Here is a 25,642-nt window from a genome sequence, read left to right on the forward strand (position 1 = left end):
GTTTTGCCAACACCGACCTCTCCTCGATCAACGCGCGATCTCCGCAGATCCGTCCGTCAGATTTGCGAACGGATCGCACCAGTACGATCAGCACCTCAGAGACAACAAAGCTACGATTTTGGTTCACCTCGAACGATCACGGATTCGCAACGAAATCCGTTCCTCTCTCCAACAGAAGAAACTACGCACAAAATACATATAAAACACGTATTTTTGGATTTTCTCGAAATCCGTGCGTCAAACTCAAAATCCGTCAACGCCAGTAGTTCCAGAACAGCTGAACCGGTCGAAACGAGCTATTGGATCGCTATGAACGGAGTCCGATACGCGCCGAAAGCCAACTCTACTTCGTGGCTTCTCCGGAAAACCGGAGTTACTATTCACTTAAGTGAAAACTAATAATCGCGTAACTTCTCCGTTCTAACTCATTTTCTCCTGAAACTTGATGAATGCTTATGTAATTAAATTACACACATAAACATCATCAACAGAGAGTCTAATTGCACTATCAAAATCTCAGTCCTTACAAAAGCAACATATTATCAAAGAAAATATTGCACTTATACATGTCGGATTACAATTACTACGACAAAAAGCACAAGAAAGAATAGGATGTTTTCCGGGCTGAAATATAAGTGTCGAAATTAGTGTAATTACTATGCAAATTACTATGCACGAAGTGACATCTACGTGAATTTTTTTTTTTTTTTTTTTTTTTTTTTTTTTTTTTAACTTGTACCTTTAGAGCTTTAAAAACTTAAGTTAAAGGGGAATCAAACTACACTTCTCAGACATATATTTATCCATCCCAGTTAAATTAGGATTTAACCGCGACCGTTTTCGACTACAAATCCCCTTTAACTTAAGTTTTTAAAGCTCTAAAGGTACAAGTTAAAAAAAAAAAAAATCTTCTATAAGTAAAGCGTCTCGGTTTTTTATATTGTCTTTTTGGGCAAGCATTTGCAAAATGGTTCGGGCTGTTGCATGTATAGCAAAGAAGTTTATTTTTATAAGTCCTTCGGGGTTTATATTTTCTGACATGTTTGTGTTTTGGAAAATTGCATCATCGAAAATTTAGTGAGATAAAGAGTTTTAGAAATATAAAAACAAGAAAGTCTATGGCTCTGATACCACTATGGCTGTCATATAGTATGTTTGGATTTAACAGGCTTAAACTCTATGTACGGAATATTTCAATATCAGTATCTACGTCTACGACATTATCTAATCGAGTTGGTTGGGCTCTGGGAACTAATGGTAGTGATGGAGGTTTGCGAAATATTCGGTCGAGGTAAATGTTGATATTTCAGATTCAGACATTTCAGGCTCAGACACAGACATGGATCCACAAGCTCCGAGTCCCTCCATAAAACTACCTCCTGTTATAAGACAACCTAGGATAGCCTATGGCAATGAAAATCTTATTTATTATCCCCAAACTATTTTTCGCCCTAAAAATCCTACCACAGAAATTTAATTTTCTAAGGTGGATAGTACCACTTAAGACACAGTGTCGGTGCACAAGACCCTCCTGGCGTAGCTCTGATACCAAACCCTAACTTGGAACTAGCCAATCCCCTCTAGCCCCTCCCTCTGCTTGGTATCAAAGCCTAGTTTGTCTGGCATGTCAAGAATTTTCTTAGCTATATGAGGTTGTAATTTTATTTTTTCTTCACCAACAGTTACTCCTAGGAAGTTTCAGCCCGGAAAAAATCCTATAGCTAAGAAAATTCTTGACATGCCTCACATGATTATAAGATACAATTGCTACGACAAAAAGCACAAGAAAGAATAGATAGATAAATATGGAAAATAGCAAGAAGAATAGTTTCTGTGACAACTGCTCAACAATGGCCACACAGTTTCAACGGTTAAATATCATCTGTGATGAACTACGAACAAGAGATCAGAACAATCTACAAAAAATTGCTATTCTCGAACAACAGATCAGAGACCTCAAGCATCCTCAAGCTCAAGGTATTATATCTCTATCTCAATCTCCCTCTCCTCCTCCTCCAAAGTATCCTCCTATAATAACGGTAGCACCAAGTTTGGTCTTTCCTCCTATTACCACCATAGATATGCCTTCTCCAAACTCACTAATCCCAGTAGTCCATCCATCAACCTCTGTGAAAACTATTCCTCTATCATCAGCACCTTTTCTACTACAGAAGTTTTTTCCTAAGAAACGTCCACTATCAAATTGCCCAACCAATACCAAACCCTTGTATCAGCAACACTGAAATCCCTTCAGAACCAATACTAAACCCTAGTATCGATAACACAGAAGAGAGACGAGATGACCCCATGATACTAGAAGCATATTCTCCCAAACTCAAAAATATAGGGAAAAAACTTTGACCCCTAATTTTAGTTTTTTTTGTACATATTTTAGTCCTGCTCTGCTGTATTTCTTTTAGTTTTATTAGTCCACCTGATAGGACATTCATATAATAAAAAAAAAGCAGAAAAAATGAAAAAAGAGGGTGCAGTAGTGCAAAAGAAATATTTACAGGAAAAGAAAGGAAAGAAAGGCCATTAAGAAAATATTTGTGGAATGGACAGCTTTCACCTTCCCTGAGGGACATTTTGAATGGCTAGTTATGCCTTTTGGCCAAGTTCTCACCACAGAGACTTTAACCTATTACCAACCTCGAATCCAAGCCTAAGGTCTTGGCCTGTTATAAGAGAATGGATTTTATTTGTAAAATTGCAGGGATTACATCCTAGTGTTCAGATTCAGATTCAGATTCAGATTAAAAATAATTATATTCCATAAGATTATATTCAATGTGTAACCATACTTTGGGAATACTACTATTACCACCATAGATATGCCTTCTCCACCTCCTGTTATAAGACAACCTAGGATAGCCTATGGCAAAGAAAATCTTATTTATTATCCCCAAACTATTTTTCGCCCTTATCAAAATGAACAAGGTAGAAATTCAATTAGATTTACAGATTTCGAGACCATGGTATGGGTTTAGGGTTTAGGGTTTATGGTGTCTTCACATGATTATAAGATACAATTACTACGACAAAAAGCACAAGAAAGAAGGGTAGCAAAATAATCCTAAGATTTTTTTGGAATTTTTAGGATTTTTTCCGGGCTGAAATATAAGTGTCGAAATTAGTGTAATTACTATGCAAATTACTATGCACGAAGTGACATCCACGTGAATTTTTTTTTTTTTTTTTTTTTTTTTTTTTTTTTTAACTTGTACCTTTAGAGCTTTAAAAACTTAAGTAGTCGAAAATGGTCGCGGTTAAATCCTAATTTAACTGGGATGGATAAATATATATCTGAGAAGTGTAGTTTGATTTTAAGCTCGCAATAAAACAGGAAAGGGAAGAGGTAAAAATAGGTAGTAAAAGTTATCTTAATAATAGATAAAAATAGGATGAAGGTCAAATTTAAAATCTCCGTGGTGGAAATTAAGTTGTTTCAAATTTTGGTGTAGGTCCCGTCTGGTACTCCTTTCTAGGAATCACGATAAAAATTTTGTCGGTTGTTTTTATATTTCTAAAACTCTTTATCTCACTAAATTTTCGATGATGCAATTTTCCAAAAACTTGGACTTATGATGAAATTTAATTTTCTAAGGTGGATAGTACCACTTAAGACACAGTGTCGGTGCACAAGACCCTCCTGGCGTACAGTTTTCAGAGAACCCCGCTCTCACGCCGCAAAGCACTCTCTGGTTATTAATGGCGAATTTTACAGAGCATTTCTCTTATCAAATCTGCCAAGCGTATATGCTGTCCCCAAACTATTTTTAGCCCTAAAAATCCTACCACAGTATTACCTGACGAACAAAAGTGTTTGATTGACAACTTATGGTTGTGTTATCATAGAACATCCAACCACCAAGACCAAGACAAAAAATATTTTGTTGCATGCATAAACTCCTTGATAGAATACTTCCAGACGGTCAAACCCAAAAATTTTTTCACTATGCAAATTACTATAGCACCGGTCTTTTAAGTTAATAAAGCTTTTATTTTGGATTCCTTAACTTTAGGAATACCACTCCATCTTATAATTAATTTTTTACAACTTATAGATATGCCTTCTCCAAACTCACTAATCCCAGTAGTCCATCCATCAATCTCTGTGAAAACTATTCCTCTATCAACTGCTCAACAATGGCCACACAGTTTCAACGGCTAAATATCATCTGTGATGAACTACGAACAAAAGATTAGAACAATCTACAAAAAATTGACTTAAAAGACCAAAATGACATTATTAGAGATATCAGAATATTATTTGGTTATGATACCATAACTTGGAACTAGCCAATCCCCTCTAGCCTCGACGAAGAATGTAGCCATGATTGGCAAGAAGGACAGGGATATGACCATAGACCATGAAACAAGAATAAAACAAATTATAGAATACGAACGCAGACATAGGTTATTAGGAACAAAAGATCAAACAACAAGGTTCTCCTTTGGAACAATTATCACAACAGTCTAATCTGTCTTTCAGGGGTTTCTTTGCTTTTTTCTGTACTGGTCAAGGAAAGGGAATCATGAGGCAATTGAATGCGGTGCAACGTTCATCTTCTTGACCAGATGTTTGTGGAGTTGGATTCACTAGTTCTTTTGACAACTATGCAGAATTAGTTAGTATGTATATAAAAGTACTATGCAAATTACTATGCGGGAGAAGATGCTTCTAGTATCATGGGGTCATCTCGTCTCTCTTCTGTGTTATCTATACTAGGGTTTAGTATTGGTTCTGAAGGGATTTCAGTGTTGCTGATGCAAGGGTTTGGTATTGGTTGGGCAATTGGTAGTGGACGTTTCTTAGGAAAAAACTTCTGTAGTAGAAAAGGTGCTGATGATAGAAGAATAGTTTTCACAGAGGTTGATGGATGTACTACTGGGATTAGTGAGTTTGGAGAAGGCATATCTATGGTGGTAATAGGAGGAAAGACCAAACTTGGTGCTACCGTTATTATAGGAGGATACTTTGGAGGAGGAGGAGAGGGAGGTTGAGATAGAGATATAATACCTTGAGCTTGAGGATGCTTGAGGTCTCTGATCTGTTGTTCGAGAATAGCAATTTTTTGTAGATTGTTCTGATCTCTTGTTCGTAGTTCATCACAGATGATATTTAGCCGTTGAAACTGTGTGGCCATTATTGAGCAGTTGTTAGAAAAAAGAAAAACCCGCTGTGATTCTATCACAGGCAAAAATAAGGGTTCTTAGTTTAGGATTGTTTTTAAAAAGGTGACACCTTCTGATCCAATTCCACCATCAAGAAATCAAGAAGTTTTCAGTGTTGCTGATACAAGGGTTTGGTATTGGTTGGGCAATTGGTAGTGGACGTTTCTTAGGAAAAAAATTCTGTAGTGGAAAAGGTGTTGATGATAGAGGAATAGTTTTCACAGAGGTTGATGGATGGACTACTGGGATTAGTGAGTTTGGAGAAGGCATATCTATGGTGGTAATAGGAGGAAAGACCAAACTTGCTGCTACCGTTATTATAGGAGGATACTTTGGAGGAGGAGGAGAGGGAGATTGAATTTTCATGAAGAGTTCAAGGAAAGGGAATCATGAGGCAAAGAAAATGCCATGGATAAAAGAGTTCGAGAAATATAATATAACAAAGGATAAAACTTACATCACAAAGCTAGAAGGTTTCCCTTCCGGGACTTCTCGGGGGGGAAAGAAAGGACTTTTTTGTACAGACTCCTTAATCCCGGGTGCAGTAGTGCAAAAGAAATATTTACAGGAAAAGAAGGGAAAGAAAGGCCATTAAGAAAATATTTGTGGAGGTGGGATCGCTCTTAAAATATCATCTTCACTTGTCGTCGAAAGGATCTTCCTAAATGATCTTCAGGACTCTTTGGGATTTTTTCTTTGATTGCTTGCTCTCTTAGAAATATTTCTCTTCCATTTTTTCGACGATCGCGATGGGACACGTCTACTAAAGGTATGTGGGAACAATATGGATATTACACCAATAGATGACATTTTACCTGACATATGGAAACTATTCAAAGACCCCCTCGAAGCCACTAATCCTTTCCAAATGTCTATTATAGAGTCCCAAGTTTGGGGTTCATGAGCACAAACATGTCAGAAAATATAAACCCCAAAGGACTTATAAAAATAAACTTCTTTGCTATACATGCAACAGCCCGAACCATTTTGCAAATGCTTGCCCAAAAAGACAAAATATAAAAAACCGAGACGCTTTACTTATAGAAGATACTGGTGAAACTTTATTAAGGGTAGACGAATATGTATCCGATGCTGAAACTATTTACTCCATAGAAAGTAATATAGTTTACGAAAAAGAAAGTGACAAAGGTTCCTCTTCAGACGACGGAGACAATAACCATAATAACTACAATACTTTCATAGAAACCATAGCCGATGGTAACCGTCTAAAACCTAAAGGTAATACATATTTTTATGAATCAGTAATGATCTTTGAAAGTCCGAAAACTTGTATGGATATTACACCAATAGATGACATTTTACCTGACATATGGAAACTATTCAAAGACCCTCTCGAAGCACATAATAAAATATGTACCCCATTTATTGGAAGTACCTCAATCACGCCGCCAAGCACTCTCTGGCTATTAATGGCGAATTTTACAGAGCAACTGCTCAACAATGGCAACACAGCTTCAAAGGCTAAATATCATCTGCGCTGAACAACGAACAAAAGATCAGAACAACCTCCAAAAAATTGCTATTCTCGAACAACAGATCAGAGACCTCAAGCATCCTCAACAAAATATTTTTTGTCTTGGTCTTGGTGGTTGGATGTTCTATGATAACACAACCATAAGTTGTCAATCAAACACTTTTGTTCGTCAGGTAATACTGTGGTAGGATTTTTAGGGCGAAAAATAGTTTGGGGATAATAAATAAGAGGGACTCGGAGCTTGTGGATCCATGTCTGTGTCTGAGCCTGAAATGTCTGAATCTGAAATATCAACATTTACCATGTTAATTTCAAATGTGGTTGTATTGAGGATAAATCTAAGAAAAGTTTCCTTTTCTTTTCTCTGTCTTGTTGTGGAGAAAACGAGGCTGTTGAATTGATTGTTGTGAAAATGAAGTCTTTAACCCAAAGAGTCCTGAAGATCATTTAGGAAGATCCTTTCGACGATCTAGATCTAGTTCTTATAGATCTGCGGATTCTGAATCCACAAATCAATAGGAAATAATTCAAAGGAAGGGCTTGGAACTTGTGGATCCATATCTGTGTATGGGCCTGAAATGTCTGAAGGTTGAGTGAAGCTAGTCGTGGAGATGCGGGGTATATACAACAGATTTTGGTAGTCATAAAATTAGGGGTCAAAGTTTTTCCCCTATATTTTTGAGTTTGGGAGAAGATGCTTCTAGTATCATGGGGTCATCTCGTCTCTCTTCTGTGTTATCTATACTAGGGTTTAGTATTGGTTCTGAAGGGATTTCAGTGTTGCTGAAACAAGGGTTTGTATTGATTGGGCAATTGGGAGTGGACGTTTCTTAGGAANTTTGGTAGTCATAAAATTAGGGGTCAAAGTTTTTCCCCTATATTTTTGAGTTTGGGAGAAGATGCTTCTAGTATCATGGGGTCATCTCGTCTCTCTTCTGTGTTATCTATACTAGGGAGTTTTTGGAAAATTGCATCATCGAAAATTTAGTGAGATAAAGAGTTTTAGAAATATAAAAACAACCGACAAAATTTTTATCGTGATTCCTAGAAGGGAGTACCAGACGGGACCTACACCAAAGTTTGAAACAACTTAATTTCCACCACGGAGATTTTAAATTTGACCTTCATCCTATTTTTATCTATTATACTATCGGTAGGCCTCCGTGCTACCCGGTTGTTTTCAATGATACGGCTTACAAATCGACGATCGGCTCTGTTAGACTTGATCAACACTATTGAAAGTATTTGGAAACTAAATTTCATAATTTTTCGACATCATTGGCTAGTGAGCAAAAGGTCTCAAAATTGACAATTTTAATAGTCGATGTTATGTGTTTGTGAATTTAACGGTGTAAAACAATCCAAATATGATGAAATTTGGATAGAAAATTCTTTTCACTATTTAGAGTAAGATCAGTACCTCTGATCTTAAATTCAAGTCTTTTATCATTATTTTTTATGAAATTCTTATTTTCAACTGTTCATTTTTAGACTACTCGTTTGATGGATAAATGAGGTCGAAAAATTATAAAATTTAGTTTCCAAATACTTTCAATAGTGTAGATCAAGTCTCACGGAGCCGATCATCGATTTGGAAGCTACATTATTGAAAACAACTTGGTAGCACGGAGGCCTCCGTGCTATCGATAGTATACCAGCCGGATTCATATATATATATATATATATATATATATATATATATAATATGAGTATAAACCTGTTTGTACTTATAAGTTTCGACCGTTAGATCTACCATTTTGTCCATTTTCATCCGTTAGATCATACTATTCAACCAACCAACCGCCTACTCAACCTTAGGGAACCTCTATCATCCAGACCGTACATCTCTTTATCCAACGGTCGAAAATTTATGAGTACAAAGGGGTCTATACTCATAATAGTATAGTAGCCGGACTAATATATATATAGAATTGAGCTAGAATACTTTTAGAAGCACCAACCTCTTGGTCCTTCAAAGTTTTTAGCCCTTGGATCTACTCCTTGATTACTAATAGCCTTTGGATCAAACACTATTCCACCTACCACCACCTACCACCATTATCTCAACCTCACATCTATCCAACCAATGGCTAAAAACTCAAAAGCACCACCTTCACGGTGCTTTTGAGAGTATTTTAGCTCAACTCGTTTTCAATGATAGAGTTTCCGAATTGACGATTCATACTGTTAAACATTATCTAAAGCATTTAAAACTTCTAGAAATCAAATTTTATAATTTTTTGACATCATTTATCTAATGATCAAAGGATCTCAAAATTGACAATTTCTAACGGTCGGTATGGAATACTTGCTAGTTTAACGGCGTAAAAGAATCAGAATCGGTTGAATTTTTGATAGAAAATTCTATTTACTATCTAGATAAAGATTAATAACTCCGATCTTAAATTGAAGGACCTGATCATCCATTTTTAGGATGTTGTTCGGTTTTGACCGTTCATTTTATGCCCGCTTGATGGATTTTATTATGATTTTGAAAAATTACGAAATTTATTTTCTAGAAGTTTCAAATACTCTAGATCATATTTAACGGAGTGGATCGTCGATTCGGAAACTCCATCATCGAAAACAACTTATGAGTACAAAGAGCTCTATACTCATGAGAGTATAGTAGTCCTACTCTTTCTCTCTCTCTCTCTCTCTCTCTCTCCCTATATATATATATATATATATATATATATAGGTTGCTGTGCTCTAAGGAGCACAGAGGCCTTCGTGCTCCTAAACCATTTTCAATGATGGAACATCTGAATTGATAATCTGCTCTGTTAGATTTGATCTAGCATAGTTGAAGTATCTAGAAAATAAATTTAGCGATTTTTCGATATCATTTACCTAGTGATTGAAAAGGATTCAAAATCAACAATTTTTAATAAGGGATGTGTGCTATTTGTTAGTTTAACGATGTAGAAATATCCAAATCATATGAAATTTTGATAAAAAATTCTTTATACTATCTAGAGCAACATTAATATCTCTGATCGAAAATTTTAGTGCTATATCATTACTTTTTATGAGATTCTTATTTTTAGCTGTTGATTTTGAGTCTTTTCAATCATTAAGTAAATGATATCAAAAAACCACATTTTTTTTAGATACTTCAAATACGCTAGATCAAGTCTAAAGGAGCCGATCGTCATTTGCAAATTCCATCATTGAAAACAGCTTAGAAGCTCGGAGGCTTTCATGCTCCTAAGAGCACACTAGTCCAAATATATATATATATATATATATATATATATATATATATATAGAGAGAGAGAGAGAGAGAGAGAGAGAAAGAGTAGGACTACTATACTCTCATGAGTATAGAGCTCTTTGTACTCATAAGTTGTTTTCGATGATGGAGTTTCCGAATCGACGATCCACTCCGTTAAATATGATCTAGANAGAGAGAGCTAGGCTGGTATACTATCGGTAGCACGGGGGCCTCCGTGCTACCAAGTTGTTTTTAATCATACAACTTTCAAATCGATGATCGGCTTCGTTAGACTTGATATACATTATTGAAAGTATTTGAAAACTAAATTTCATAATTTTTCAATATCATTACCTATCAAACGAGTAGTCTAAAAATGGATGGCTGAAAATAAAAAATTTATAAAAAATAATGATAAAAAATTTAAATTTAAGATCAAAGGTACTGATCTTACTCTAAATAGTGAAAATAATTTTCTATAAAAATTTTATTAGATTTGGATTGTTTTATACCGTTAAATTCACAAACGCATCACATCGACCGTTAAAATTGTCAATTTTCAAACAGTTTGATCACTAGCCAAATGATGTTGAAAAATTATGAAATTTAGTTTCAAATTATTTTCAATAGTGTAGATCAAGTCTAACAGAGCCGATCGTCAATTTGGAAGCCGTATCATTGAAGACAACTTGGTAGCACGGATGTCACGCCCCCGGATGTCTCGTTCCTCGGGCACGCCGACAAATCCGCCGTATACAAAGGAATTTCCCCTGTATACGAAGCGACAGCTGTACCTGTAAACATACAATACTACAAACAGTAGTATAGAGCTGCTCGAGTAAACAAAAGCTAAACAAACTGAGCTTCATATACATAGTTCAAAAAAACAAAATACAGAGTTACTCGCACTGGCGAGTCAAGTACTATGTACATAAGCTCGAAATAAAACAACTACCTGCAGTAGGGTGCCTCTAGCTCTGCTCGGCGGGTAGGGCTCTAACTCGCGACGCCCTTGCCTCGATCTTGATCCGCGGAAGGCGCAGCAGCCGGAACCTGTGGCTTTGCAAAACAGGGGTAACAACTAGGCGTGAGAACTACTGTAAAAACAAGTAGTCCTCAGTGGGTACCGCCCAAAACAACATCGGTCCACCCACTAAGTCTACAGAAGGGAGCAAGAATAGTCGGAAAAGCAGGAAGTAAATTCTACCGCTATCAATCACTACACTATCATGCTCTACACTAACCAACTGTAGGAAATGTCAAATCTAACCTAATCCAATCGGGACTGTAAACCTACCCGTCCCTGGGACTGTGAACACACCCGTCCCTGCCCAGTTGCGACTATCCAGCTACCTCCACACTAACTGGTCCGTGGAGAGCAAGTCCAACCGGCATGAGCGACACCAACGCAAAAGCACAAAGCCCGTCTCCGGAGTGGCACTCGTGGGCGCTACCCAACCGAGTATGCAGCGTATCTCTGTCGAGCTCAATCAGGCTCTAAAAAGCCAAAGTCAAGTAACCGACTCTAACTAGTCTAATAACCAACAGTTTACGTGCCCTTGGCACAATTTGTCGCCAAAAAGGCGATCCGGGTCCACCGTCAACTCTGATGGCACCCACCAGTTCGGAACAGCCCAAAAGACCCTGTAAAAATCCACTCGGCGTACCAGCATGAGTGTAAATGTATGCTAAACCACCTGGAGTACTCGTCTCGAGGATACTACGACAGTACAATTTTATAACGGCTCCTAGCGCTAAATCAGGCAGTTTAAACAAGTGACAGGTTCAAAGCTAAATCAGGCAGTTTAAACAAGTGACAGGTCCAAATCGCAGGTTTTCTCCTAATTCAATTTCCAAGTCCAACATGTATAAACTACTCAATTTATTACCACATGCTCCAAATTCAGATTTGCAATCTACAATATAATCCATGAATTCAAGCTAGAAAAAACTATACCAAAAAAAACCGAAACTTATACATGTCGACGATTAGAACTTAGGAGTCAAAACCGATGTAACCCACCTCAAAAAGCTAGCTCCTGGCAGCGAACGAAGCCTCGAACCAAAGTGATCCCTGTTGGATCAACTGGAACCCTCCAAGTCTAGCACTCGAGCTAACTCCAAGCTCTACGATCAAAATCCACCAATTCAGTCCGAATTTCGCAGCAACAGAGTAGAAAAGGGATTCGACCAAGCTAACCTTCACCAAATCCAGCAAGTAAGGGCTTCGTGGATTCCTCTCGAAGTTCCGAATCCAACGAGCCAAGTCTCGTCGCAATCCGATGCTCCTACGTCGAGTACGAGCTGAAATACTAACAGTCGACGATGAATTTCAGCAAACACATCACTCCGAGTTGAAGTAGTAAGAACTTGCCCAAAAACAACGGAAATGCTGAAATACCCAACTCGACAACGCCAAGCACCTGTGTGACAGCAAGAACAGCGAAAACCTACGCTCGCCCGGCCTCCTCGCGCTACCCCGGCGTCAAACACGTGCTCGAACGGCTCCGCGGCGCGACGTCGGCGACGAATCCGAGCTTCTTCCTTGCCTTCAACCGGATGAGAGTGAGAGAGAGATGAAGAAATGCAGCAAGAGGCCTTCTCTCTCTCTACACGAAGCTATATAGAGAGGGTGCATTGGTGATACAAACGAGGGAGGGAATTACCTAATTAGCCCTCTACCTACCCCCTTGTACCGGTACACGGGCTCCTGTACCGGTACAAGAGCCAACCCGAGAGCTGCTAAACCAGTGCGCGCTGGTTGTACCGGTACAGCCACGCTGGTTGTACCGGTACAGCAAGCAGAGAATTCTGCTGGTTTGCAGAATTCTTCGCGATAAGCTACCCTCGCATCGCACGGAGTCCGTTTTGCGTTTATTTGACGCCAACGCGACTCGGACTTGTCCCGACACTCTCCAGAGCTGCCGACAAGCCTCCACAACAAAACATCAGGGATCTCACAATGGAGGTCTCCGTGCTACTGATAATATACCAGCCTAGTTCTCTCTCTCTCTCTCTCTCTCTCTCTCTATATATATATATATATATATAGTGCTGAGCTCCTATGCTTTTGAAAGTACGGAGGCCTCCGTGCTTGTAAGTTGTTTTCGATGATGGAGCATCCGATTCGGCGATCGGCTTCGTTAGACATGATCTACACTATTGGAACTATTTAGAAACCAAATTTCATAATTTTTCGACTTCATTTGCCTAGTGAACGAGCTGGCTCAAAATGAACGGCTGAAAATAAAAATCTCACAAAAAATAGTGATAAAAGATTCAAATTTCAAATTGGAAGTATTGTTCTTACTCTTGATGTTAAGAAGAATTTTCTATTAAAGTTTCATGTAAGTTGGATTTTTCTACAACGTTGAACTTTAAAACATGCCACATCGGCCGTTAAAATAGTCATTTTTGAGACTCTTTGATCACTTGGTAAATGATGTTAAAAAAATTATGAAATTTGGTTTCTAAATAGTTCTAATAGTGTAGATCATACCTAACGGAGCCGATCGCCGAATCAGATGCTCCATCATCAAAAACAACTTACAAGCATGGAGGCCTCCGTACTTTCGAAAGTATAGGAGACGTACTCTCTCTCTCTCTCTCTCTCTCTCTCTCTATATATATATATATATATATAGAGTTGAGCTAGAATGCTATCGGTAGCAAATAGGCTCCGTTGCCACCCATTTGTTTTTAATGATGGAGCCTCTAAATTGACGATCGGCACTGTTGAACATGATCTATACCACTTGAAGCATTTAGAAACCAAATTTCATACTTTTCCGATATTATTCTCTTGTCCATCAAGTGGACACAAAATGAATGGCTGAAAATGAATATTCTTTAAAAAGTGATGATAGGAATTTTGTAATCAAGATCGAGAGTATAGATCTTCTAAATAGTTAAAAAAATTTTCTAACCAAAATTCAATTGATTTGGATATCTTTACACTGTTAAATGAGAAAACGCCTCATATCGACCATTAAAATTATAAATTTTGAAACCCTTAGATCATTAGGTCAATGATGGCGAAAAGATTTAAAATTTGGTTTCTAAATACTTCAAGTTGTATAGATCATGTTTAACGGTGCTGATCATCGATTTGGAGGCTCCATCATAAAAAACAAATGGATGACAACGGAGCCCGTTTGCTACCGATAGTATTCTAGCTCAACTCTCTATATATATGTCACATCCTGCAACCACCACTTTGGTCAGTCCAGGCACGCGCACAAGACCGTCGAATGGACAGAGCTTTCCCTGTCCGTCCAAGGCTCAACAAAACAAGTACATTGAATTTCACACAGGAAAAACAATCAACATACATGAATTGCACGATGGCATATCACCGGAGCGAGGATGTAAACCTAACTATTACAATATTGGAACATTCACATTTTACATGCATTTTTCCTCAAATATACAACTACGCTCTCAATTACAGTTACCTTTATTTCCAAAATACACTTGTATTCTTTTACTTGTACATGGATGGCCTACACTTGGTGACCCAGCTATCTAGGGCGCAACGCCGACGCCTCGGTCCGGTGCCGCTCCATTAATGGTTGGCTCTGCAACAACAGGGGATGAGAACTAAAGAAGTTTCCAATAGGTTCGGCCGCGGACCTAGCCGACTTTCCCACTATGTCCAATAAGGCATAGTAATATGAAAGGAGATAGCAATGCGATATATAAGCACCCGAATATGTAGTCTACCACCACAAAACATACAACATGCAATAATGATCACTACTATGCTTTACAATAAATGTCATGGTCCGATATATTCAACGGTGTCCCTCACATACTCTTGACCCAATTCATTCTTGACCTAATCGGGGCTTCTCATAAGACCAAGCCCAACTTACAAGAATATCATGATCGACCCCACACACAACACGTGATCTCACTATGCTCACTTTCTACATAAGATGCAACAATGCAAGTAGCATAGGGTACAATATGGTCAATGAACTTGTCTCTTTCCCCTTTGACCCAATCATAACAGCTCACCCATAAGTCAAGTCACGACTCACATCGCCAAATGGGGAGGAGGTCTTTCACTCCTGAGCCACCATCTTGGTCGTCTGCCGGGGAGGTACCGTCGTGACCCTCTCCCGCTTCGTGCGACACTTCAGAGCTCACGGTTTGGGAGTTGCGATCTCCACAAGCCTAGTATAGACCATGTGCATGTGAGTATGATCTCGTCCACCTACTGTGGACCTACCACCTACCGGTGGGAACAACAAATGTCATGGGAATCTATTTCAATCCCTCACATGTTCAATAACATTATAGCACTAAATGTCACGCTATATATGCACCGACCCAATCTTTTTCACATATACTCGAGAGTTTACTCAACTCATTTCGCGTGCACCAATAGGATATGCAAACACCACACTATGTGGACACAAGCAACTATACAATGTTTCATGGACTATGGCCACACATTCATGCAATGACCCAATTTCACATTTTACACTTGGGGTTCTCTCAATTCTTGCCATAACCCTCTTATGCATATTACATTATACCCAAATCATGGTTCCATTACTAGGTTCACATTTAATCATCACAATGACATCTAGTATCTCACTTGTTTCAATGTCCACCACTTGTTTTCTATGTCCAATCCACTACTTTTCCTCTACTAGTTCAACATGTCACTAGGGTTCATATGTCGCTAAATTTATGCACCCTAAGTTTCAAGTTATCACCGCAATTATTCATATATATCATAGGAGGCATGCAAGTTTCTATAACAAGAAAACACTTGAACTCTATCATACATAATCAATACATATATATGCTTAACAAAGAGAATTAGACATAGGGAGAAATCCAACCATTCCGGAGAGCACCACTCACCTTCGCTAATTACCAATTGCAGGGATATCTGAGCAATTTAGCTTCCGACACCGATTTGGCACTTTTCGGCGCAAACAAAAGAAATCCCTCAATTTCGGCTCGATTTCCTCAATCGACCACCGAAACGTCGCTACTTTTCGAATCGAGGCTACTAGGCGTTCTTCTACAACCTTCAATTAAAGAATTACTAGATCAATTTAGATCTAAACCCTACAAATCCAAAAGCCCATTTTGGAAACCCTAGAAACCAATTTTTCTCAAGATAACCCCAAATCCTTATGATTCATACAATATCTTGGTTAGAATTATGTAGGGGTTCCAAATTTCTCATTTTCGAAGGATTTACATAAAAACCCTGGCTTAAAATCTCAAAACCTCACCTTTGACTCCTTGCTTTCCACAAACTTTCTTGCACAAGAGGTTGCTTCACCTCTAAGCAAGCTCAATCTCCTCCAAACTTCACTTGTTGGAGAGATTCTAGAGAGAAAAAAAGAAGTTAGAGAGTAAGAGAAGAGGGTTTAGAAAGAGAGAGACCTTTCTCTTGTGTGAGTGGAAGAGAAATGTGTTTTTGCCTCTTATGTGACTTTTTGTCTCTTATGTGAGTGGGAGAGAAATGAGTTTTTGCCTCTTATGTGGCCTGTTGTCTCTTATGTGAGTGGGAGAAAATGAGTAGGGAATTGGGTTAAGAGCTTATCCATAAGCCCCAATACAATTGCAACTTAACCCACCATAAAAACACCATTTTCCACTTAATCCACAAACCTTGTCCAATTTGGCCAAAGTTTGGGGAAGTGTATAGAAATTCAGTACACTACAATATATATATATATATATAGAGTCCAGCTACTATGCTATCAATAACACTAAGTGCTTGGTGCTACCAAGTTTTCCGCTGTTAGATCTACCTCTTTGACCATTTTCACCCATTAGATCATACTATTCAACTAATTACCCACTAAACTCTAAGGTATCGTTTGGTTCGGGGATAAACAAAAAGTGGTTTTTCCAGGAATATGTATAAATTGAGGTATAAGCGGTGAGTAGATCAATTTTGCGTTTGGATGAAAGTTAGGTTATTTCTGGGAATAAAAAAAATAGCGTTTGGTTAGGTAAGATGGAATAGAAGGATAGTTGGTTTTTATGAATAAAAAATAATGATATTACCCTCTTATTATATTTGAATTGAATTTTTAAATTTATATTTTTAAATATAAAATTTTAACTTTGAAATTTCAAAATTTTAAATTAAAATTTCAAATTTAAAATCTCAAATTTTAAATTCAAAATTTTAAATTTTAAATTTCAAACTTTAAATTTAGATCAAATTTAAATTTGAAAAAAATAAAATATCAAATTTTAAATTTCAAAAATTTAAAATATCAAAATTTAAATTTAAAATTTAAAATTTAGAATTTAAAATTATAAACTTTAATTTTGAGATCACAAATTATAAATTTTAAAAATTTAAATTTTAAAATTTTAAGAATAAGAATAGGGCGTGGGAACAATTAATAAAATAATTTATTATAATAAATTATAAATTTTTAAAAATTTCTTAAACTTAATTTAATAAAAGAATTTATTATAATATTTAATATAATTTATTATAATATTTAAATATAAATTATGTATTAATATTGTACAATTAATAATTTTATAATAAATAATAATTTATAATATATAACATATTATATTTATACAATTTAGTTTTAATTCAATTTATAATTTTAATTAAGTTTGAAATTAAGTATTGGAATAGCACTATTCCACCAAAATGGTGGAATAGCAAATCCTAAACTATTCCGGGATAACCAGGAATAGTAAGGTTTGATCGGGATTAAATATCCTGGTAAAAAATCATACCGTTTGGCGGAATAGCGGGGATAACTTTCGTTATCCCTGCTTATCCCCCGTACCAAACGGGGCCTAAGGGACTACTATCAACCTGATCGCACATCCCTTCATCCAAGGGCCGAATATCTAATGGCACCAATGACTTGGATATATATATATATATATATATATATAGAACTAGGCTGGAATACTATTAATAGCACTAATGACTCGGTGCTATTAAGTTTTTCGCCTTTGGATTAAAAGATGTACGGTTAGGATGATGTGGGCCCCTTGGGGTTGAGTGGGTGGTTGGTTGAATAGTATAATCGAACGGATGAAAATGATAAAAGAGGTAAATCTAATAGCAGAAAACTTGCTAGCACCAAATGTTTCATGCTATCGATAGTTATATATATATATATATATATATATACTATTGGTAGCACGGAGGCCTCAGTGCTACCCAGTTGTTTTCGATGATTCAGCTTCCGTATGGACGATCGGCTCCGTTAGACTTGATCTACACTATTGAAAATATTTGGAAACCAAATTTCATAATTTGGCTACATTATTTACCTATCAAATGAGTAATCTAAAAAATGAACAGCTGAAAATAAAAATATCATAAAAAATGATGATAAAAGACTTGAATTTAAGATTAGGGTACCAATCTTACTTTAAATAGTGAAGAAAATTTTCTATAAAAATTTCGTCGGATTTGGATTGTTTTACACTGTTAAATTCACAAATGCATCACATTGGTCATTAAAATTATCAATTTTGAGACATTTTGATCAATAGTCAAATGACGTCGAAAAAATATGAAATTTAGTTTTAAAATACTTTCAATAGCGTAGATCGTGTATAACAGAGAAAATCGTCGATACGGAAGCCACATCATCGAAAACAACTTGGTAGCACGGAGGCCTTCGTGCTATCGATAGTATAGTAGCCGGGTTCTCTCTCTCTCTCTCTCTCTCTCTCTCTCTTATATATATATATATATATATATATATATAGAGTTGATGTCACGCCCTGGGACCAAGCGGAAGCCCGCCCGGCGCGTGCCCAGACCCGCCATACGTCTAAAACATATAAGGCGTCTAAAAACAACAGTAAATAAAGCGGTAATAAAAGACAACTAGGAGTATCAGAGCATGACACAATACTAAGTTCTACAATAGGGGAAGAAACATAAAGCTAGAATCCACTAGTAAAAACATAAGGTAATACAAAGGAAATCCCAAATACAAGTGCTAAAAGTAGATACATAGGTGGTCTCTATACATGGATACAAAAATCTCTCTCTCTCTCTCTCTCAACTACAAAAAGAACGAGTAAACCACCTAGGCAGATAACCGCTCCTCGCTAGCTAACTATGCGATCCCTTTGCCGCGATCCCATGCCTCCGCCGGTGCAGAAGGCTCTGAAAGGAAACATAGAAACATGGGCGTGAGAACTATTAAATAATAGTTCCCAGTGGGCAATTACTGACTTCAGTGAAATGCACCACTAGGCCCGAAACTATACAAGAGGGTCAGTGTACAACTATAACAAAAGCGATAAATGCACTGTAAGTAAATAAATAAACGAGTACTCAATAATCATGATATCTCTACTTAGCATGACTAGCATAAGTAAGAAAGCAACTACTAGCTATATGCACATGAACACCCAACATGTGAAGCATGGTTATGCAACTACCCGAAGTCTACAATGTAATAGTAAAGATGTCATTGTTTACTATTCTAGTCCAAGTCCACTTTCATATAAGACCCACCTGAAGGCTGTCTGGCCTACGCCATGCCTAATGGCCCCGTGGTAGTCAACATCCTCACTCTAGGGATGAGCCTCTCCCACGGCAATCCACTTCGGCGCCCAATCCCGCACGGGCGAGCATATGTCGCGATAGCTATCTCCGGAGTGCCGGCTTGTAGGGAGCGACCCTCACAAGCATGTGCGAATGAGCACAATGGCAAGCAAGCAATGATCTGTCTCAAGTACCAAGTCCTCATGTCTAACAATATGGAATATATCAAGTATCTCAATGGCCTATCTCTATGCCATCATGTCTCTAACATGGAATATAGCAGATATGTAGTGGCCTATCAATATGTCTCTATGTTGTAGTTTAATAGTTTACTAGTTTTAAGTGCCCCTTGATGACACTCTTGTTCTCTATGTCAACGCATGGCAACTATGTTCCAAAGTACATATTCCAAGTTATAATCCTCATAAGAGATGTATTTTCCACTTGCAAAATAAACACTTTTCCCGTATGCATGCATTCTACTCATATAGCTTTACTATATAGTGAAATTTTCATAATACACAAGACATGCATTTTAAGTGCTCTAAAATTCATATAAATTTCATTTAGCATAGAAATGAATTTAAAAATATTTTACAACAAGTAGAAAGAGTATAGGGGCCATTTCGCCCCATTTCCACGAAGCCAAACCCACCAAAATCGACTTCTTCGTTTCGCCGAACGAAGGTTTTCACAAGCTTCCTAGTACCCTAGAAACATCAAAAATAGGGTCACCCAAACGAAACGAAGAGCAAATAGCTCAATCATTAAGTTTCTCAAGCTAGGGTTGGAGAAAACTTACCGATTGCGAAGGAGGCTCTCACGATCTCCAAATGGGAGTTAGAGTCCTTCCAATCTAACCTAAACAAAGGTTCTAAACTAATCAATTTGGTTCCAAAGCCCTCAAATCAAAAAATCCCCATTTTCTAGCCCTAGAATCCAAAATCTAGGGTTTCATTCAAAAGAAACCTTCAAAACTTAATCCAAATGGGAGATTAGGTTTACTAACCTCACAAGATGCTCAAAACCAAGCTCCAAGTCCTCTAGGGTTGAAGGTTGATCTCCAAACAAGCTCCAACCAAGATCCCAAGCTTCTCCAATGGTGGAAAACTCACAAAAGCAAGAAGGAGGGAAGGGAAAGAGATCGAAACCCATAAAAATCACCGAAAAATGGAGATCAAACCAAGAGGGGAAGACTCACCTTGTTTCTCTCTGTTTGGAGCTCAAGGAGAGCAGCCAAGGGGGCTGGGGTGGTATATAAAGGTGTTGTAACAATTGCAAAAACACCCCTCCACGAAACAGCCCCAATCTGTACTGTGTACACGGGATTGTGTACCGGTACACCACCCACGAAAACGCAAACCTGAGCCTCGGGTTTGGCCGAAAAGCCGTCTGTGTACCGGTACGCGGGCCCGTACCGGTACAGCCATCAACCCCGTACCGGTACAGCAAGCGAACCCGTACCGGTACACGGCCTGCTGAAGGCTACCCGAGAGTTGACCAAAAATCCAACTTTTTGGATTTTGATGCAAGGTTTTAAACCACAATTCTCGGGGCTCGAACCATAGGTCGGAACACTGTCAACAACCCACCAGAAAGTCTGGAAAAGCTCAGAACACAATCAATCACTCAAACCCCACAATTTGCGAGGTCCAGTGCGTCACAGTTGAGCTAGAATACTCTCAAAAGCACCATGAAGGTGGTGCTTTTGAGTTTTTAGCCATTGGATGGAGAGATGTAGGGTTGAGATGATAGTGATTGGTGGTAGTAGGTGGAATAGTGTTTGATCCAAGAGCTATTACTAATCAAGGAGTAGATCCAAGGACTAGAAACTTAGAAGCACCAAGGGGTTGGTGCTTCTAAAAGTATTCTAGCTCAACTCTATATATATATATGCACCAAGGGGTTGGTGCTTCTAAAAGCATTCTAGCTCAACTATATATATATATATATATAGATAGAGAGAGAGAGAGAGTTAAAATCGAACGACGTCCTAAAATGGATGATCGGATCCTTCAATTTAAGATCAGAGTTATTGATCTTTATCTAAGTAGTGAATATAATTTTCTATAAAAAATTCAACCTATTTCAATTCTTTTACACCGTTAAACTAGCAAGTATTCCATACCAACCGTTAAAAATTGTGAATTTTGTGACCTTTTGATCGTAAGGTAAATGATGTCGAAAAATTATGAAATTTGATTTCTAGAAGTTTTAAATACTTTAGATAATATTTAACGGTATGGATCGTCGATTCGGAAGCTTTATTATCGAAAACGACTTATGAGTAGCAGGGCGATCGTACTCATAAGAGTATAGTAGCCAGACTCTCTCTCTCTCTCTCTCTCTCTTTATATATATATATATATATATATATATATATATATATATATATATGTGGCTTTAGTTTGGATTACATTTACTATTCTTTGTTCACAGATCCAGTAGAATGTTTGCTGCATTTCCTGATTTGATATAGTAATTAAGTTAACCTTAGATCCTATAATTTCTTAGTTCTTTTCATCATTTGGGTATTCTTTAAATGCAATTCTTGCCCATGCATCTTTGATTGCACATAAGTTATTCTCCCCCTATTATTTATTTTTAATGTTTGTGTATTTCAACGTTCTCGATATATTTATGTAACAGAAAGACAATTAGACTTAAAAAAACAAAGACGAACAAAATATTGGAGATGTGACGATTTGCCAACTATTGAATCAAGTTATTCTCTAATTCTATTCTCAAAATCATGCCAAGTTTGAGCTGTAAATCAAGTAAAAGATCTAATTGCAGAATTAAATAGGTCCTCTATGGAACTTCGAGTTGTGGACAAAAAGACTTAAGCATGCAACAGAATTATGGAAACAGTATCATCATACGGAATTTTAAATTATTTAGAGGAATGAACAATTATTTAGCTAATCTATTAGATGGGATGTACAGTATATTTTGTCGAGTCATGCTATGTGGAGCAACTGTTGTTATCTTATAACAGTTGGAGGGGACTCGATGGCACTTTATTGATCAGGAACATTATCTGGGATTGATCAAAATTGGCAGAAAGAGTCATAAAGCTGAACCCAAATTAATTAGAGGTCACTGCTATGTGGGCCTGACAATTCAACTCGGTTTAACTCCGTCAATCAATACCATATTTTAATTCCTATGTTCATCTACGAAATCCATTTTGTTAGCTGTGTCACTTATGCTTTTAGTACTAACACTTCTCTTTGCTGAGCAAAAACAATCTCTGTTGTACATAGTTATTCTGCAGTTTTCTTGAACTTCTCACCGGTTGTCTTTGAATTTTTCTGTTTTCAACTTATTACATGTTTTTTCAGGCTAATCTGCAAAATGCAAATCTGGAAGGTGCACTAACTACAGGCAACACATCTTTCAAGGGTTCAAACATATATGGGGCAGGTATCTAAAAATTTCTGGAGTCTTTCATTCTTTAATCATCTCAATGTAGGATTAATCGCAATTCTCATCTATCTGGTATGTCATACTTGATATGTTTTTTTTGTCTCACGCTCTCACCATGTTTGTACTGCGACGCAATTATTTCCACAATCTACATTAGAACCACTCCGAAGGTTTCAAGTTCAATTGCTATAGAACATGTTGTAGCATCAAATTATGTTGTCTCTTCTCATATTAGTTTTGTGTCTCTGAAAGAAATGGGTTTTGAAAGAAATAGGGTTTTTGGGTATTTAGAAGAAAGGGGCAATTGCTTATATATCCCTGAACAGTTTTTGACTTTCTTATTTACCCTTTTTAGCAGGCTAATATTAAAATATCCTTTTAACGTTACAAGTTATTGAATATATACTCCTAGAGTTAAATTCAGTTAGTAAATTGTTAGAAACAACCGTCATCTCTCTAAAATTACTATTTTGTTCTTTTAAATATACCCTTCTATCATCATTAACTTTTCTTATTTGACCTTAAATTAGGGGTAAAAAAATATTCTCATTTTTTGCCTTTTCAAATATATCTTTTTATTGTTACCAATTTTTTTTATTTACCCTTAAATTAGGGGCAAAATAGGTATTTTTGACTATTTTTTAACTCTTGTAGAAATTTAACCCAAGTTTACCCGAGATGACTTGACGAGTACTAACGGCGGGGTTATATTTGAATAATAGAGGAATATACGATGGGTATAATTTGAAACAAAAAAAAGAGAGGGCATATAAGATATTTCAAAAGTTTTGAGGGGTATAGTAGATATTATCCCCGGAAGAGAAAGGATGATGTGATAGTGAATTAGTGTGAAAAACAAAAGAGAATTCTTTGGAACATGCAAAAGGTGTTTATTTTTTATTTTTCCCCTCTTGAGCTTGAGCTTGGGCTTGGGCTTGAGCTTGAGCTTGCATGCTGCCAGCTCGTTTGTTGCAAGGTATTATTCTTGTTGTTGTTGCAGACTTTACTGATGTTCCACTAAGAGAGGACCAACGGGAATATCTTTGCAGAGTAGCAGACGGGTAAAATTTTTGTCAGATACACGTTTCATGCCCTAATGCCTTTTCTTTCGGGTTCTTTCTATTTTTGAGCTTGAAATTGTGCCAGGGTGAACCCGACTACTGGAAATGCAACGAGGGACACTTTGCTTTGCAGTTGACACAGGAAGATTCAGCGAGAAAAGAACCATGAATGTCTTGGCGACTAAAGAGTCAACAGAATTTTGTATTTATGTAACATTGCGGAGCAAATTGTTGAACGCGCATTATTGAAAATATCTATATGTTTTGAAGAACAGGCTCGTGGGTACTTTGTTTAAAGAGTATCAAAGTACATGAATAATAGAGTTTACATCAAGCTATCCGTTTTTAGCTGGAGAATGTGCTCGAGTATTGTGCGCCCTGCCGATATGTTTCATGGAGATGTGAGGCATCTTTTGCTCTCAGACTCGGACAATTGATTTCAAGTATTTCTACATATATGGAGCGTGCAGAAAATGGAATACGAATTTGGAGTGCGTGAGAAGAATTGGACATGATTTTCCCTCAGCTGTGGAGTTGAGAAGAATTAATTCTGCAACATCATTGGGGTGAATATTATTAATTTTGAGCCCCTTCGTTCACTAGGCAAATAATATCGAAAAATCACATAATTTATTTTCTAGATACTTCAAATACTCTAGATCAAGTTTAACGGAGCCGATCGACGATTCGAAAGTCGCAACATGGAAAACGATCTGAAAGTACGGAAGGCTCCAGACTTCCAGAAGCATAGTAGCTCACTCTCTCTCTCTCTCTCTCTCTCTCTCTATACATATATATATATAGAGTCCGGCTGGGATACTATCGATAGTACGAAGCATTTGGTGCTATAAAGTTTTCTGCCGTTAGATTTATCTTTTTTATCATTTTCATTCGTTCGAATATACTATTCAACCAACCAACCACCCACTCAACCCTAGGAGGCCCACATCATTCTAACCGCACATCTTTTAATCCAAGGGCAGAAAACTTAATAGCACCAAGTCATTGGTGCTATTAATAGTATTCCAGTCTAGTTTTATATATATATATCTATATATATATAGAGAGAGAGAGAGAGAGAGAGAGAGAGAGATGGAGTCTAGATTACTCTCAAAAGCCACTTTAAGAGGTTTGGTGTTTTTTGAGTTTTTAACCCTTGCATGGAGAAATATAAGTTGGGATGATGGTAGTGCGTTCATGGTAGGTAGTGAGGTGGAATAGTGTTTGATCTAAAGAATATTTAGTAATCAAGAACTAGAGCACAATGGCCGCTTAAAATAGCCACCAAGGGGTAGATACTTTAAAAGTATATCTTACTCAGATTATATATATATATATATATATATATATTATGATATAGTATATATATAATAATATAACTATATATTATCATAATGGGTCTGGCTACTATACTATTATGGTACGATCGCTCCACTCGTACTCATAAAGTTAGTAGCCAGTACCCATTATATATATATTTATTATATATATACTATAATGGGTCTGGCCACTATACTTATTATTGATACGATCCCTGTAACTCACATAATTGTTTTCGATGAATAGAGCTTCCGAAAATCCGACCGATCCACACGTTAAACGTATATTTACAGGCATTAAAAACTTCTAATAAATCAACATTTTATAATTTTTCGACATCATTTAACTACGATCAAGAAGTCACAAATTTGAAATTTTTAACGCCGAGATGGATACTTGTGTTTAACGGTGCTCTCTTT

The 25,642-nt window shown here is 37.1% G+C and overlaps 1 protein-coding gene across 3 annotated transcripts in view; it reads left to right on the forward strand.

Annotated features, from left to right (window-relative positions):
* LOC109720725 (thylakoid lumenal 15 kDa protein 1, chloroplastic) overlaps positions 1-24,177 on the forward strand; it is a 71,693-nt gene extending 47,516 nt beyond the window's left edge. For 2 of the 3 annotated variants that reach the window (XM_020248011.1, XM_020248010.1), the window contains exons 6-8: positions 22,758-22,839; positions 23,843-23,903; positions 23,989-24,177. In XM_020248011.1, the coding sequence (XP_020103600.1) occupies positions 22,758-22,839; positions 23,843-23,903; positions 23,989-24,040 (195 nt within the window). In that variant the 3' untranslated portion in view covers positions 24,041-24,177. The remainder of the gene's footprint in view (positions 1-22,757; positions 22,840-23,842; positions 23,904-23,988) is intronic. The other variant, XM_020248012.1, reaches the window with a different exon arrangement.

The sequence above is a fragment of the Ananas comosus genome, linkage group 14 (assembly GCF_001540865.1).
Source record: "Ananas comosus cultivar F153 linkage group 14, ASM154086v1, whole genome shotgun sequence".
NCBI classification, from domain to species: domain Eukaryota; kingdom Viridiplantae; phylum Streptophyta; class Magnoliopsida; order Poales; family Bromeliaceae; genus Ananas; species Ananas comosus.